General features: G+C 36.2%; 3 protein-coding genes across 3 annotated transcripts in view; 1 reads left to right on the forward strand and 2 right to left on the reverse strand.

Annotated features, from left to right (window-relative positions):
- Positions 1-449: 449 nt before the first annotated feature.
- LOC119599077 (AH receptor-interacting protein-like) lies at positions 450-3,376 on the reverse strand. The gene is made up of 5 exons (XM_037948831.1): positions 3,206-3,376; positions 2,364-2,543; positions 1,724-1,901; positions 1,114-1,300; positions 450-600 (listed from the first exon to the last, which is right to left on the reverse strand). The coding sequence occupies exons 1-5, from the start codon at positions 3,278-3,280 to the stop codon at positions 450-452; spliced, it is 771 nt and encodes a 256-aa protein (XP_037804759.1). The 5' UTR covers positions 3,281-3,376.
- An 876-nt stretch (positions 3,377-4,252) lies between these two features.
- LOC119598886 (ubiquitin-fold modifier-conjugating enzyme 1-like) lies at positions 4,253-7,383 on the forward strand. Its single transcript, XM_037948577.1, is given in 6 exon segments — positions 4,253-4,320; positions 5,277-5,411; positions 6,446-6,579; positions 6,834-6,945; positions 6,948-6,997; positions 7,300-7,383. Coding segments are annotated over 5 exon segments (495 nt in total). The 5' UTR covers positions 4,253-4,320; positions 5,277-5,290; the 3' UTR covers positions 7,378-7,383.
- Positions 7,384-12,507: 5,124 nt separating this feature from the next.
- Positions 12,508-17,500, reverse strand: part of LOC119599343 (protein enabled homolog) — a 7,145-nt gene continuing 2,152 nt past the window's right edge. The window contains exons 3-5 of the mRNA XM_037949099.1: positions 16,961-17,108; positions 16,168-16,545; positions 12,508-15,830 (exon numbers count right to left, since the gene is read on the reverse strand). Coding sequence (XP_037805027.1) covers positions 15,172-15,830; positions 16,168-16,545; positions 16,961-17,108 — 1,185 coding nt within the window. The 3' untranslated portion in view covers positions 12,508-15,171. The remainder of the gene's footprint in view (positions 15,831-16,167; positions 16,546-16,960; positions 17,109-17,500) is intronic.

Genomic DNA, 17,500 nt, shown 5'->3' on the forward strand with positions numbered 1-17,500 from the left:
TTATCTATTATTATATTCTATATTTATCTTTCTTTCTTCTTTTTTTCCTTCTTCTATTCTTTCTTCTGGATTATTACTATATTTTTTACATGTTGTTGTTCTATATATCTTTCTTTGTATATACTATCTATCTTTCTATTACTATGTGTTATTAAGAAAATTATTATGTTTATACTCTTTTATATTATTCTTATTAAAGTCTTAACTGTTCATTTTTTTTTGTGAAGACCTTTTAATAAGAATAATATAAAAGAGTAGTAAACAATAATAATTTTCTTAATAACAGTTGTAATACCAAAGCACTGCCTAGCTATTACAAAGAAAGACTAATGTACACACAAGGCAGTTGTGAAAAAATATGTAATAAATCCAAGAAAGAAAGAAAGAAAGAAGGAAAGAAAGAAGGAACGAAAGAAGGAAAGAAATAAAGAAACGTAACAGACATAACTCTACTTACCAGGGTCCTTGTCCAGCACAGTAGTACAGTGTTCAATGACAGTATAATATTCTCCCTGTAGCAACTGGCACTGCGCATAGTTTAAGAGTAGTGGCATTTTCATTTCATTCAGCTTGTTCCACTCCTCATCATTTGGTTTTTCTCTGGGATGGAGGAGAAGAAGGTTTAGATGAGGAAGTTAGTCTCTGTCTTTCCCACATTCTTATACTTGCCTTATGCTAGCCACCCTTTGCAAAGACCGCCTCACCCTGTACCCTGACAAGATTTTCGTCCATTTCCATGTGCTTACCTGCCCTTCCTGTACAATGATGATTCTGCCTTACCCTTTAACATACCTTCCTCTCCTCTACCTCTTTACACCTAAATATGAAAACCAAGAGGATTTCTAAACTGTCTCATTTTCAGTAAACCCATTTCATATATTGTGAGTTTTTCTACCAGCAATGATAGTGGCAACTACTACTTCACGGCTAACATAAATCCATCTTTACAGAATCACCAGAAAAGGCATAAGCTTGTACTTCTTACAAATTTCTTTTACTTTTTCAGCAATCATCACTTTACATAATTAACTGTGTAATAAAATTAAAAGCATACATATCTCCATACATCACATCCATAGCTGCTATTACATACATCAAAAGAAGTGCCATCACCTTAACATGAGCTGCTCTAATCTGCCGAGGGCTTCAGAATATTTCGTACTTGCTTCTTTGTAGTTACCCTCCTTGTAACGTGTGTTGCCCTCCTCTCTCAGGGACGGGATACTGCTTATTCGCTCACTGTCATTCATGGCCCAAAACTCTTTCTGATATGAATTGGGAGATTCCACCTTGAAGAGATCTAGCAAGGCAAAAAACAAAGATCAGGCTCCTATACATGTTCTACTTAGTGGATGGACATCTTTTGGGGATTAGGAAGGACAAATATTAGGCTCAACCACACCCCTTGTGGATTGGAAGAATAATCCTTTGGCTCTGCTACTTCTTTTGGGGATTGGGAGGGACAAACATGGGCTCTACCAAGTCCTTTAGAATAGAAGGAATTTAAACAAACATAAACTTTACATTATGAACTACATAAACATGGAAAACAAATTCAACTTCCAATTATATAAAAACCCATTTCCAAATGGACACAATAAAACTCTTTCAATATCAAACTTACTTTAGGACAGAACATAAACTCTCTTGCAGACTTAGAATTAGTGGAATACAAAACACAAAATACGAAATGGGCTAAGTGGATACCATAAAGCACACCTACCAATAGTGAAAGTGAGATTCCTTGGTGTCTTCACTAAGTCATCTAAGTCCGCAAATCCTAGGCCTTCTTTGAAGCCCATGCCACAGCAGTGGTGGGGCTTCTTCTCTTTCTTCTGTGGTGTGTCTTTGCTATAAGCATCACGGAGAGTTTTGGACACCAGGGGATAGGAAGTTAATAACTGCAGAAATGGAAGGGAAAGATTAGGGCAAAACAATGACTGAGAGATATCATTCATGCTCAAATGCTCATCTGTGAGAGGGATTCTGCCTTTCTCATTGTCTGTTTCTGTTCTTGATTTTCTCTTCCTTGCTTTATAGACTGATATTCTTTCTCTTTCCTTTTCTCTCTGTATCTTTCATTCTCTCTATCTTTCCCATATCTTCCTCCACCCTGTTATCTATCCTTAGCTATGCATCTCTTCATATCTGTTTCCGGTTCACCCTTCCTCCCTCTAATATTCCCTTCACCCTTCTCACCTTCTCATCCTTCCTATCCCTCTCCTTTCCACTAGTTTTCTCTCCCTTCTAACCTTCTTCACTCCTCCCTTTCTCCTCATTTTACTCTTTCCTTCTCCCATTCTTTCGTTCCTTCCTTTGCTTCCCCTCTCTTCCTTCTCTCATGATCAAACAGAATCACTCACCGACTTATCTACGGTAAAAGCAGCAACTTCCCCGGGCAACATGGTGCGAATGCAAGCTTCCCAGACTTCAAGCTTAAACTTCTTGCCCAGAATAAGTTCCACAGGATTTTTCCAGTCATGGCTGTTATCAATGACCACTGGGGTCTCTTCACATGTTTCGGTTTTCAGGTGAAAAGTGACCTGGCAGGAAAGAAACATGACACATTTAAGGATAAATCTTATCTATATGAATGATAATGAATTTTTCTAATGACCAGTTTGTTTAATTATGTGAGGCCCAACCCAATTCATATTCATATAAACAGACATGCATATACACAGAAATAAATGCATATCTGTCTATCTATCTGAGAGATATACATTTATCTATCTATCTATCTGGTAGATACGCACATCCCGACAGATAGATATATATTTATTTCTGTGCATATGCATGTCTATATAATGAATATTCACTGAATCAGGCCTTGCACAATCTTAACAAATTGGCAATTAGAAAGCATTTGCATTGTCTTCATTGGTCATGAAATGGTTAACTCCCTAAGAATTATGCTTGGAGTGTACAATGTTTGAGAGTTCACCTTTACACCAATACAAAAAGAACTAAGGAGAAGGCATATAGACTGGAAATGGTTGGAAATAATTATGGTTCACAAAAATGACCTTAAAATACTTTTTAAAAATCATATTTCGTGCTTAGATGTCACGGAAAACAATTTTATAACTGGCCTGCCCTATCAAAGTATGACATAAACGTGAGCAGACGTATTCTACAGGTTATCGATAGTCGATATTTGACAATTCATTTACATCAATAAACACAGGTGAAATAAAGCTCTAACCTTCGTCCCATCCAGATAACCAGCATCTCCTTTCCCTGGGTGCACCACCGTCTTTTTAATGAGCTTATCGTCCATCCCAGCCAACGGAATCCCACGGAACGACAGAAGAATTTCCTACGTGCTAGCAGAAGATGCAGGACATTCGGCCGAGATGGGAGCCAGGAACGTAAACATTACCTGTTCGGTCGGATGGTCTTGGCTTCGTTTTGGTGCTTTTACTATTTATTCATCAGTTTCATTGAAAAAATATAATTCTATACTATTTGATATTTTGGTACTTTGATTCTTAGGATTCTTTATTTATCTTTGGTTATGTGATAGAGTTTTGTATATCCATATGTCATTATGATAGGGAATGAGTTTCATTCGGACAAGTTATGTCTAAAATAAGTTTACCTGTCCAGAATATTCTCACTAATTACGGTACATAATAAAGCAATTCCATGACAACGCATGGGGCAGATTTATTTTCGAGCTTTTCTGTAAAAAATGAGCCTTTTGTATATTAATTCACGTACGACAGGCAACAAAATATAAGTATTGTTGAATATATAGTAGACTGACTCGTATATTTATTGCTAGTGTACATTTAGAATCTTTCCTAATATATTTTGAAACTACATAAAAACGAGTCTGTATTCAAAGGAAAAAACACATGCAAAACAAACAAACAAAAAAAGAAAAAGAATCATCTTTGCGTCCGTATCCCTGTCGTAAGTTGTCAAAAAGCTTATACCAAATAAGCGATAAACCTTACTATTATGTTGGTCTGACGTTTAAATGAGTTGTTTGTATCCACAGTGGTGATACATGATAATGAAAAATAAGAGTATATGAAATTTTTTTAAATATATTAATATGTTATATGAAATAACTAAATATTTTATAGCCCGGAAAACCCCTTCAGTAACCTAAACCAATGAAAAAAAAGCAAAACGAGTAATGATAACAACTTCCCATAAATAAAAATATTTCTGATCATCCTTAACACGAAATTCAAACCCACATATAAAATATTTTATCGGGGCAGCAAAAGGTTTGTTGCCGCCTTGACATGGCAACAGTGTCAGAGTGTCAACACGAACCTGCCTGAGAAAGTTTCGCAGCAGCTGTTGGTAAGGCCTCAGGCTTTCCCCCTTTTCTTTCCAAATTTACGCTTCTTCGCCCTTTTTTCCTTCCAAATTTAACGCTTCTTCGCCCGTTCATACGGAGGAAACTTGAGGGTATTAATGTTGCTTCTCCTCAGGTTCTGTACTTTGAGTTAGAACAGTTGCAGAGAAGTGTAGGAGGCGAGTGTCTCATGTATGTTTTTTTTTTTTAACGTGGTTTATATTAGACGACTTTATTGGGTGTTGTTTTACGTTACCGCTACTACAGAGTGTTGTCAGCTGTTACCATTCTTTTCACGAAGAGCAAACTCTTTCCAAACATATTGTAGTGAAAAAACCCATTCCAAAGATGTGTGTTTTTTAAGTTTAAAGGGTAGGCGTATATCTTCATATTTTACCCCGCACTTTGCCTGGTACCGTTTATACCCTTCCCCATTATCGGGGCCAAGTTAGTGCGGCATAGAGGGTTCCGCAGCATGATTCCTACCTATACAAGGAGTAGAGGGTGAGAGGAATCCAGCAGCAAACCACTAGAAAGGGGAAAGGAACAAGGAGGGAGAAGAGAAGAGAAGAAAGAAGGATTTGATAGCCATGATTTTGTAATATTTATTTTTATGATATGATTGTAAAGATGCTCTTAAATGTATCTCAAAGTGAGGCTTTTTTTTTTTCACTGTAGAGTATTCATGTATTCTTAAACATATATACCCCTATAGCCACGTATATCCCAATATGACGAAATGATCCAAAACCAACCATGTATTTTATTTTTGTGCATGTGTGTATCCTCTATATTTACCCCTATCTTTAAACATTTATCTTGATGAATTATGTGATCTGTCTCTGCATATTCTAATACCATTATATAGCTTACTGGGATTACTTTACATCCTACTGGAAATGAAATATGATGTACAGATTTTGACTGGATTTTGAGTAAAACATCCAAAATGCCTCAACAGGAAATATCACAAGGATGGTGGATGAAGCAACTAGGAAGACTCTGGCCTCTATTCCCCTGCTAAGGACGAAGGCCGGCCCCAGAGACAAGGATGCCTGGGTTGTGCGCTTGAAGGAGGAGTATCAGGCTCTCATTAAAGGTAGATCCTAGGGGAGGGTTTCTAGAATGCTGTGTTTAAGATCTTTGGTTGAGGGAAAAAGGTAAATAATGAGAGTAAATATATATATATATATATATATAATATATATATATATAAAATATATATATAATATATAATATATATATATAAATATAATATATATATATATAATATAATATATATATATATATATATAATAGATATATATATAGATATATAATAATTATATATAAAATATAAAATTATATAAAATATATATAATAGTATAATATTATAGATATATATAAAAATATAATTGATATATATATATAATAATATAATATATTTTATAATAATAGATATATAATAATATATATATATTATATATAATATATAAATACTATTATTATATAATATTATATAATATATATATATGATAAGTATATAAATATTTATATAATATATATATATAGTATATAATATTAATTAAAAATTTTTTTTTTTTTTTTTTATATATATAATATATATTTTTTTTTGATATATTTATATAAAAAAAAAAAATGAAAAAAAAAATTTAGTAAATAATATTATTATAATAGATATACTAAAAAATATAATATACTAAAATAAAATTTAATATTATATATATATATATATATATTTATTATAATATATAATATAAATTATATATAGTATATATATATATGTATAATATATATATATATATGTATATATATATATATAGATAGATATATATGTATGTATGTATGTATGTATATATATATATATGTTGTTCTTAGTTTGCGAGCTATTCACAATATTTTATCAGTTCATTTTATATTTCTCTCTCCCTTTTTTTTTTTTAATGAGTCTCATTAGATACTCAGTCATCGTTCATTTACTCACTCAAGGGTCTCCAAATTAGGCAGGGCTGTAGGCACTTCGCAGCTTGAAACGGGTCGGAGTTTGTTGATATGTCACGTAATTTTCTTTGTGATTTCTGTGCCATCAAATGTCGTGGCAGTGAACTGATCTCAATCTCATGCCTCCGCAGTACGTACAGAATAATAAAGAAGCGGACAATGACTGGTTCCGCCTCGAGAGCAACAAAGAAGGCACAAAGTGGTTCGGGAAGTGCTGGTACGTCCATGAACTTTTGAAGTACGAGTTTGACGTTGAATTCGATGTAAGTAATTTTCTCTTTTCTTCTCTACCTTTTCCTATTCATTTTCCTACTCATATATATATATATATATATATATATATATATATATATATATATATATATATATATATTATATATATTATATATATTATATATATATAGATAGATAGATTGATAGATTGATAGATTGAATGATAGATAGATAGATGTAGATATATATATGTATATCTATATGTAATATATTTTTTTGACTTATGCCTTTTATCACTTCACAGATTCCAGTAACGTATCCAGCAACAGCGCCAGAAACCGACACTGTCAAGCTAGAAGGCAGACAGCAAAATGTACAGAGCGGAAGAATTTGCCTCACGGACCACTTAAGCTCTGTGGGGCGCGCAATGTCCCCAAATTCGGCATTGCCCACGCCATGGCTCTAGGGGTAAGGGTGCTGGGGTCTGAGGGGGGACTTCGGAAAGTTTTTTGGTTTTATCTGACGTTGGGAAATGATGATGCTAAGTTGACTCCTTTAAGGTTTGGTCATTTTTGTGCTAGTATGATTTGATGAAAATGATATATATTTTTGTATGTTTATATGTGAAATAGATGAATATTCACTGTTGGTGTAGATAGACTGATCTATATAGGTAACAGACATATTTATATATTAGATATATTTATATATATATATTAGATATCTATATTTTTTTATTACTAAGAGGCTTTCCTTCTCTTTTGAAACAGCTTGGTCCCTGGTTAGCTGTTGAGATACCGGACTTGATCAACAAAGGAAGTGTTGTTTATCAAGAGAAAAAAGCATAGGTTGCCTGAAGTGTTTTTGTTGTCCTTTTGGCAAGTTGTATATTGGAGCAAGTTTACTTTCTTTTTTATTATTATTATTATTAATTGATAGCTTTTATCTCTCTCTCTCTCTCTCTCTCTCTCTCTCTCTCTCTCTCTCTCTCTCTCTCTCTCTCTCTCTCTCTCTCTCTCTCTCTCTCTCTCTCTCTCTCTCTCCCCCTCCCTCCCTCCCTCCCTCCCTCCCTCCCTCCCTCCCCCCTTTCTTTCTTTCTTTTTCATGTTCTCTGAATATAGCTAATGTAAATTTCATAAATGCAGAGGTTTATTAATAGTGTCCTTTGTTAAATTTTATATGTATCATTTTAATAAATTTTTGCATTGTTATTAGATATTTTAAAGATTTTTCCCTTTGCTGAACTTCAGTAAGAGTTTTATGCTCCCAGTCTGTCTTTATCGTACTAAGCAAATAATTAAATGTGTGTGTGTGTGTGCGTGCGTGCGTGCGTGCGTGCGTGTGTGTGTGTGTGCGTGCGTGCGTGCGTGCGTGCGTGTGTGTGTGTGTGCGTGCGTGCGTGCGTGCGTGCGTGTGTGTGTGTGTGTGTGTGTGTGTGTGTGTGTGTGTGTGTGTGTGTGTGTGTGTGTGTGTGTGTGTGAATATATATGTATATATATACTTATATTATATATATATAAAATATATATATATATATATATATATATATATATATATATATATATTTTATATATTATATATATATATTATATATTATAATATATATTATTATATTTATTTTATAGTATATTTTAATATATATTATTATATATAATATATTATATATATATTATATATATATTATATTAATATATATATATAATATATATATATATATATATATATATATATATATATATCTATATAATATATATATTATTATATATATAATTATATATATTATATAATATATTATATATATATATATATATTTATATATATATTAATATTAATATATATCATATCTATATATATAATATTATATCTATATATATATATTTTATTATATATATATATATATATATATATATAAACACAAACACAAACACAGTAACGGTACCCAAAAGGATGAAAAGAGAAACAGCCACAGTAGAAAATGAACTAAACCGTAACGTTTCGAACTCTTCACGAGTTCCTCTTCAGACGAATAAAATCGAAATGGATACAAGGAGAAAATTTTGGCAAGTATATATAGGATAGAGAGACAGGACGAACAAGAGCTGAATCAGGTCTCAGGAGGGTCAAGGTCGAAAGTTCTGGGGAAGGCTTTGCTAACTAACGAGGAGGTAGATCATCCAAGCCCCATTGACCAGCACTCAAGTTGAAATTAGGCTTTTTTCTAATTAAAAGAGATTCTAAACATTTTTCTTTCGTACGAATTGGCTGATTTATGAATGTAATTTAGCGTTTTTTTCCAGTTAAGCCGGTGACCTTCATCCCGTAAATGAACGAAACACGCATTTGATTCTCTAGAAAATCTAACATCACGCTGATGTTCTTTAAATTCTTTTCTCAAAAGCTCTACCGTCTCACCTATGTAAACTTGGGGCAATCTTTACAAGGTATAGTGTAAATACCGGAAAAGTCTCAAGAGCACCGCTAGCCGCATTGGGGTTTTACTAAAGTATTACGCAACGTATTCGGATATGTAAAGACAATGTCAATGCCAGCGCCTTTAAACATGTGCCGTTTTTCATCGAGGGACGGGTTATACGGAACAATTAATAGATTACTGGCACTATCCTGTTGCGAATTAAACGGGAATGAGTAAAAAATTTTCCCCATCTCGCAGATGAGTGTGCCTGATTTAAGAAGAAACGGGGATATCCTAATTTCGAAAAAGTTTCAAAAATGACGTCAAGCTCCCGATCAATAAACTCATTGTCACAGATTCTATATGCCCTAAGAAACATGGACGATCAGATTTCGATGATTTTCTCAGTAAACTCAACAACCTCGCGCGTACTATCAATTTTAAAGTAGAATGGGAAGATTCAGGGATTACCATTTCTCGACTACTGTTATTCAATGTAAATGGCTCCCTTAAATTTTCGGTTTACCGAAAACCCACTCAAACCGCTAATTATCTTCTTTTTTTCTCGAATCACCCTTTATATGTTAAAAAGTCGTGGGTCCTCGTCCATTTTTCTTAGGGCATATAGAATCTGTGACATGAGTTTATTGACGGGAGCTTTGACGTCATTTTTGAAACTTTTTCGAAATTAGGATATCCCCGTTTTTTCTTAAAATCAGGCACACTCATCTGCGAGATGGAAATTTTATACACATTCCCGAAAATCTCAACAGGATAGTGCCAGTAATCTATTAATTTTTCCGTATAACCCGTCCCACGATGAAAAACGGCACATGTTTAAAGGCGCTGGCATTGACATTGTCTTAACATATCCGAATTTCGTTGCGTAATACTTTAGTAAAAAACAATTTCGGCTAGCGGTGCTCTTGAGACTTCTCCCGGTATTTACACTATACCTTGTAAAGATTGCCCCAAGTTTTTTCATAGGTGAGACCGGTAGAGCTTTGGAGAAAAGAATTAAAGAACATCAGCGTGAAGTTAGATTTGCTAGAGAATCAAATGCGTGTTTCGTTCATTTACGGGTGAAGGTCACCGGCTTAACTGGAAAAACGCTAAATTAATTCATAAATCAGCCAATTCGTACGAAAAAAAAATGTTTTGAATCTCTTTTAAATTTGAAAAATGCCTAATTTCAACTTGAGTGTGGTCAATGGGGGTTGGATATCTTACCTCCTCGTTAGTTAGCAAAGACTTCCCAGACTCTTCGATCCTTGACCCTTTCCCGAGACCTATTCAGCTCTTGTTCGTCCCCGTCTCTCTATCACTATATATACTTGCCAAAATTATCTCCTTGTATCCATTTCGATTTTATTCGTCTGAAGAGGAACTCGTGAAGCGTTCGAAACGTCACGGTTTAGTTTCATTTTCTACTGTGGCTTTTCTCTTTTCATATATATATATATATTTTATATAATATATATTATTATATATATATATATATATATATATATTATATATATATATATTATATATTTTTATATATTATATATATGATTTTATATATATATTATTTATATTTTATATTTTATATTTTATATTATTATATTATATATTTTATATATATTATATTTATTATATTATATATATTATTTTATTCTTATATTTTTATATATAATATTTATAATATATTATATATCTTATATATATTATATAATTTTAAAATTTTATATTAATATTACAACCCAAAACATCCCATACCACACACATACACATACTTACTTATTTATATATATATTTGTATGTATATATATGAACACAAACACAAACATACTAATTTGTACACAAAGATTAAAGGAAACACAGCCACAATAAGAAATGAATCTGACTTATCTGTGCATACATATATATACACTGTCTATATGTGTATACATGTGTATGTTGTGTCTCACTGTTTCTTGCATTGCTTTCTATTGCTGATAAAATTACTTATCATCGAATGCACTGCCTGTTCTAATCCATTATTACTAAGTATTGAAATGAGGCAGAAAGATTTCAACTTATTGTGACGTGTTTTTACTCTCCTAATAATAGAAAAATAATTCTGATGATGTGTTAGATATATATAAGGTCAAATCCTTCCATTGTCAGTTGTCATATGACAATAGGAATGATACAGTGCATGGATTGGCTTTAAATCACGTGTTAGTGACAAGGTGAATTGTTACTTCCTGTGAGTGTTATTAGATTTACATTACTTTTGCCAAATAATATGAAATTAAGTGCTTATTCATTCCTTTGTAGTCTAGAAATCATCTAGAAGAAACATAGACCTCCAGAATATATATATATATATATATATATATATATATTATATATATATATATATATATATATACATATATACATATATATAGCATTAAGATTTACGAATGGCCATAAGACATCCATTTTTCCCTAATTTTTCCATTTTTCCCTTGCCAAATAATATGAAATTAAGTGCTTATTCATTCCTTTGTAGTCTAGAAATCATCTAGAAGAAACATAGACCTCCAGAATATATATATATATATATATATATATATATATATATATATATATATATATATATATATATATACATATATACATATATATAGCATTAAGATTTACGAATGGCCATAAGACATCCATTTTTCCCTAAGTAAATGGTATGGAATTTTTTTTTCTTTCTTTTTTTTTGTTATGTGAGAAAATATAAACTTGCAAAGGGTTTCTGATATACATGACTCTGGACTCCCTGCAAGCAATTCTGTATCTTGCATTTCCACGTAGCAGCTTAATTTCCACTGCTGGGCCTTAATTCTTAGTTTATCTTTTTTTGAATCCTTTTTGACAGATCAGACTGAGTGGCTTCGGTCCTTATGTATCTTAGTCAGCATCAGAAGACCCTCATATCTCAAGAACATAAGCCAGAATATCAGCATGGAGGAGTCACTAGTTCCTGATGAAAATCTCTCCATTCTCTTTTCTCGTTTTGACATGGTGGACCATCATGTTCTTATAAGTTCATAGTGGTTCTTGAGACTTTTTCTTTGAAAAACTGCAGTAAAAGGGTTGAGGGATGATTTCATATAAAAAGTTGGCTGTCCTGTTTTATTTCTGTCAACTGTGTCTATTTCCGTGGACTTATTTTCCATTTTGTATGTGTTTGGTTTTGTCTTTTTTTCAGCTCTGTGCACATGTGTGTGTGTGTGGGGGTGGGAGGGGTGCATGTGCACGTGAGAGTGAGGGAGAGGGGGATAGGGAGGGAGAGGCAGAGGGAGAGGGGGATAGGGAGGGAGAGGCAGAGGGAGAGGGGGATAGGGAGGGGGAGGCAGAGGGAGAGGGTGAGGATGAGAGTGTGTGAGGGAGAGAGAGAGAGAGGGTGAGGGTGAAGGAGAGGAAGAGCATGAGGGTGAGGGAGAGAGTGAGATTGAGACAAATTGCAAATATCTGTGGGTGTCCATATGTACACACTTATGTACACATGCATAACAGATCACGAGTAAATGAAAAAACAAGAAGAAAGGACCAGAAAACAAACGTATGGTAAAATATACCTTTATGCTTCTATATTTGAGAAATGAAGAAGTAAAAAATAGTCAAATATCATGAAATAACATTACACAAGGAAATAGAGTGAGAGAGTGAGAAAAAAAATATTACAATAAGCGAGGCCAATTCACAAACAACACCTGCCTGTGGTGTCCAAAATGTTATATGACGGAAAGTAGTTTCTTTGAAAAGCCATTATTACAAACAAGCTAGTTCCTAAATCCTTGCTTTTGCAGCTGTTTAAAAAAAGAAAGTTGTTTAGCAGTGTTCAAAAGGTTGTTATAAAGAAAAGAATGAATGGTAAAATATTTTAGTAAAATTACAAAGAGCAGAAATAGTAAATAAATTATATCACAAGAAATGAATACCCAATAATCAATTAGAAAAAATCAAAATTACCCTACAGAGAAACAGAAATCACATATTTGCACAGAGGGAAATTTACCATCAAAGCATCTATTGAAAAAAAAGAAAAAAGAAGTACATTGTATTGGCTAAATTAGCAAGAACTACAAAATCCAGTCAACTATGCATGCAAATACATAAATTTTTGCTTGCACTCTAAACAGAAATTTCAGTCAAGTACTTCATTTAGGAGTCTTTCTTTCTTTCTCCCTTTTTCAAATGTTATCAAACTCAATACAGTTATTTTCTCGTTTGTGCATGAAGTATAAACAAAATTTTAAATCTACATTTTTTTTTTCTTTTCTGGGGCACTTGCTTCTTAAAGAATTATAGTCAAAAAAAGATCTTACAAAGTACAGGGTCTGAAGTTGACGTAAAAACATGTACCGTTCTGGGAATAAAAACCTCCGCTCTCCATCATTATAAAATGACTGGAAAAAAAATACTACTTTGACTAGCTTAGTTCTCTCAATAAGTCGCACTGAACAGCCTCATTTTAAACGTAACTTTATCAATACTATAAAATAGAATGAAAGAAAAAAAAAATTGAGCACACGTCTGATTTTTTTCACTCGCGCTTAACAATACTCAAAAAGGACTGTACAAAAAAAAAAAAAAAGAAAACACTATCAAAATATGTAAAAACAACCTTCATGGAAGGTAGAAAAATGGTTATCTTGGAAGAAAAATGTAAATACACAAGGCACGTGCTTCGAAATCGAACCCCCAAAAAAGCAAGTGATGTTTCACTTTTCTGTCGTTGACTCGTTTTGTTGTATGAGCAATAACAATTAAAAACAATAATACAGAAAAAGACCTCTTTATCCATTTTGTAGGAACTGGCATAGCTTTCATATATTGTTTTGCATATTCTATTATAAAAAATGATCCGGTTCCAAAGAGTGAAGGACTATTTCTATAAGTTATTCATATCGTACCCTTAGAGATTTTATTCCGTCCCATTCAGCAGAGGCACTGTGGGGATCCTGAAACTATTTGGAGTCCAGCTCAGGCCAGAAATCCTGAAATTTACACCCATCAAATGCACCATTTTCCTAGTCATTCCTGAGTATAAATAACGTAAAATTTGAGATGCTGTGTTTACACCAGAATGTTCTGGTGAGGGGCCTTGGCTGGCTTCTGCATTTATCATTATCATTAATATGAAAAGAACCGAGACTGAGATCATGGTTGGGAACCCTGGGTGCCAACCACTAACAATGTCATTTTTAGTCCTTACAATAAACCACAAGCAATTTTTGAGAAATTATACTAAAACGAGAGGTATCTTTCTTGCATTTAAAAAAGTTCCTTCAGAGATCTTAGTTGATTGAGCAAGCTTAATTGACATTATTTCATATTCTTAGAATCCAAGATAACTTCAGTGAAATATCTAAACTACATGACTTAACCAAATTCTATTAAACAATTCCTTACATAATTTCGTCAAACAAACATTTATTGGGAATTTCTGATGCTTATGTCTAACATATCAGAAGAAAATTTTGGCACTATTTTTTTTGGAAAAAGTATATAATTTCTTAACTCTACTAGAATAGAAACAATTAAATGAGCCTCATAATTGCATTGCTTTTCTATATATACATAAACAATAATAATCATTAAACAAACAAACAAAAAAAAAAAAAATGCTACTCATAAAAAAAAAAAAAAAAATCCTATCTTTAACGCTAATGCCATGATATTGTATATCTTTAAATGCAGGTCATGAAATATAGATGTAATACTGAGGCACCTTGTATGCGTTTACTACTTCTGTTGTCATTATACACAAAAGTATTACCATAGGCCATTAAGAAGTACTGTAACATTGTAAAAGCCATATTAACTATTCTTATTATCAGGGAATCAATAACATCATTAAAATAGATCATGAGAATAGAATCTACGGAAGGCAAAACGGGCTTTACAATAGACTCTATATAGATTCAATTGATATGTTATAACTTCTTCAACACAACGTCATATTGGTGGTTGGGGGGGGGGGGAGGGGGGAATGAAGGTATTAAATATTTTCTATCCATTGAACAGTCGTACCATCATCTTAATATAAACAAATGAAGCACCTACATTTAATGGCTCAGATAAAAAAAAATATGTAACATCAACATCAGTTTGATTCCTGGCGAGGCAGCGCTGAGGGCTGGGCTCCGCGGCCACTCCTCTCCTCCTCTTGAGCTCCTTCGCTCCTGCTTCTCGGCTCCTGCAGCCCCTCGGCCCTCTCGCGGCCTCACTCCTCCGAAGGGCTTCGGCTGGACTTGAGGAAGATGGTGGTGCTGGAGACGGCCCTGCCCGGCGACGGCCGCCCCGAGTCGCGCTCCTCGGAGTCGCGTCCGCTCGAGCACGGCGGCGTCGCCTCCCGGCTCGAGCCCTCGTCGGCGTCGTGGCCGCCCGCCGCGTGCAGGCGCAGCGTGAACGACGCCTCCGCCGTCCTGGGGCTCCCCCCCTCCTCCTCCTCCTTCTCGGGCGAGCTGCCCTCCGGCTCCGGAGACTCCTCGGCCTTCGGGGACGCCTCCTTGCTCGCGCCCTTGCCGGAGTCCTCGCCGTCCTTGGGGCCGGCCTCCTCCTCGCTCGGCGGCGGCGGCGGCTTCTCGTCCTCCTCTGCCCTCTTGTCCGTGTCCTTGTCCTTCTTGTTCTTCTTGGACGTGTTCTTCTTGGCCTCCTGCGACACCGCGGAGGGCCGCAGCCTCCCCGCCCGCCCGCGCTTCATGGTGGCCAGGATGCTCTTCATCTCCTGCACGGCGTCGGCCGGCTTGTCCGTCACCTCGCCCGACGCCTTCTTGCTGCTGTAGCCGAGGCAGAAGGGCTTCGTGGCCTTCAGCTTGACGCCGCCCTGCTTGATCTGGTTGATGAGGTCGTCCATGCCGCCGCCAGGCTTGCTGCCCGAGTCTGCGGGAGGCGGACGGAGGTTAGACCAGGCGCTCGCTCGCTCTCGCTCTTTCTCTCGCTCTCGCTCTCGCTCTCTCTCGCTCTCTCTTTCTCTCTCTCTCTCTCTCTCTCTCTCTCTCTCTCTCTTCCTCTCTCTCTCTCTCTCTCTCTCTCTCTCCTCTCTCTCTCTCTCTCTCTCTCTCTCTCTCCTCCCTCTCTCTCTCTCTCTCCCTCTCTCTCTCTCTCACACACACACACACATTCCTTATTTATACCCTAAAAGGCCCTCCCCCCAAAAGCCCCTCCCCCTAAAAGCCCCTCCCCCCAAAAGCCCGCCTTTCCCCGCCCGCCCACCTACCTGGCCCGTCCGCCTCCTTCTTGCTCTTGGAGACCCCGATCATGGTCGCCAACGTTGCTACGGGGTTCACAGGCGGAGGTGGAGGGGGAGGTGGAGGAGGCGGGAGATGGCCGTTGCCTGAGGAAGGTGGAGGAGGTGGAGGAGGAGGAGGAGGAACTCCAACGCCAGGAGGAGGTGGAGGTGGAGGGGGAGGAGGTGCCCCGCCACAAGGAGGAGGTGGGGGAGGAGGAGGAGGGGGAGCCCCAGGCTGGCACTCGAATTTGGCGGAGGTTCGGCACCGCGCGGGAGATTCGCGGCCGCCAGAGGGTCCATTGAGGTGGCTGGAGGAGGACGTCTGCGCCTGCCTCAGGGATTTGATTTCCCGCTGCTGGTCCTCCACTGCAATGGGAGATGCGAGTGAGGGGAAAAACTGCGATAAATGGGGGAGATAATGATATAATGTAGCAATATACAAAGGTGGACTGAATTTTGAATTGGCGATTTTTGGAGGGAGTGAAGGCGAAGAGATGATAGAAAGATAGATAGAAAGAGAGCGAGGGAGCGAGAGGGAGGGAGGGACAGAGAGAGAGAGAGAGAGAGAGAGAGAGAGAGAGAGAGAGAGAGAGAGAGAGAGAGAGAGAGAGAGAGAGAGAGAGAGAGAGAGAGAGAGAGAGAGAGAGAGAGAGAGAGAGAGAGAGAGAGAGAGAGAGAGAGAGAGACAGACCGACAGAGAAGCTGACGAAAAAAAAAGAAAAGAAAAAAGTAGCAGACAAAATTTTAGAAAAAGAAAAAAAAGGGTCGCCATATGTCCAACCTTCCTTCTGGAGTTTCTCCCCGAGTGCCGTGGCATCCATGGCCTTCCTCTCCTGCGTCCTGACCTCCTCCTCCAGCAGCATGACGCGCTCCTTCAGCAGGTCGACTTCAGCGGCCTTCTCTCCTGTCTCGTACGACTGCAGCTTTGCCTGCGGGAAGGCGGAGAGTCGCAATATCGGGGTTTTACTGATTTTGAATGGAGGGAAGAGAGAGAAAAAGTAGAGGCGGATAATGGGTCTTCTAAATTGATTTTTTTTTTAACACTTTGATTTGTGGATCGAAACACGTAGACTGGCGATTCTGGGATATATATCCATATCTGTCTATCTATCTATCTATCTATCTATATAACTAAAGAAGAAAATCAGTAATCAATAATGATGAAAAAATGAATAACAATAAAGTGAAACAAAGGTTAAAAGGCCGATCCTTTAGCTGCTTCTGTTCCATTTTCTTCTCTGCCTATTTGGATTTCGGCTTTTTCCACCATCTGCGATTTTTTGGGGTCGTTTCCCCCCATCAGTATGTATATATATATATA

Source organism: Penaeus monodon, chromosome 42 (genome assembly GCF_015228065.2).
Source record: "Penaeus monodon isolate SGIC_2016 chromosome 42, NSTDA_Pmon_1, whole genome shotgun sequence".
Taxonomy (NCBI): domain Eukaryota; kingdom Metazoa; phylum Arthropoda; class Malacostraca; order Decapoda; family Penaeidae; genus Penaeus; species Penaeus monodon.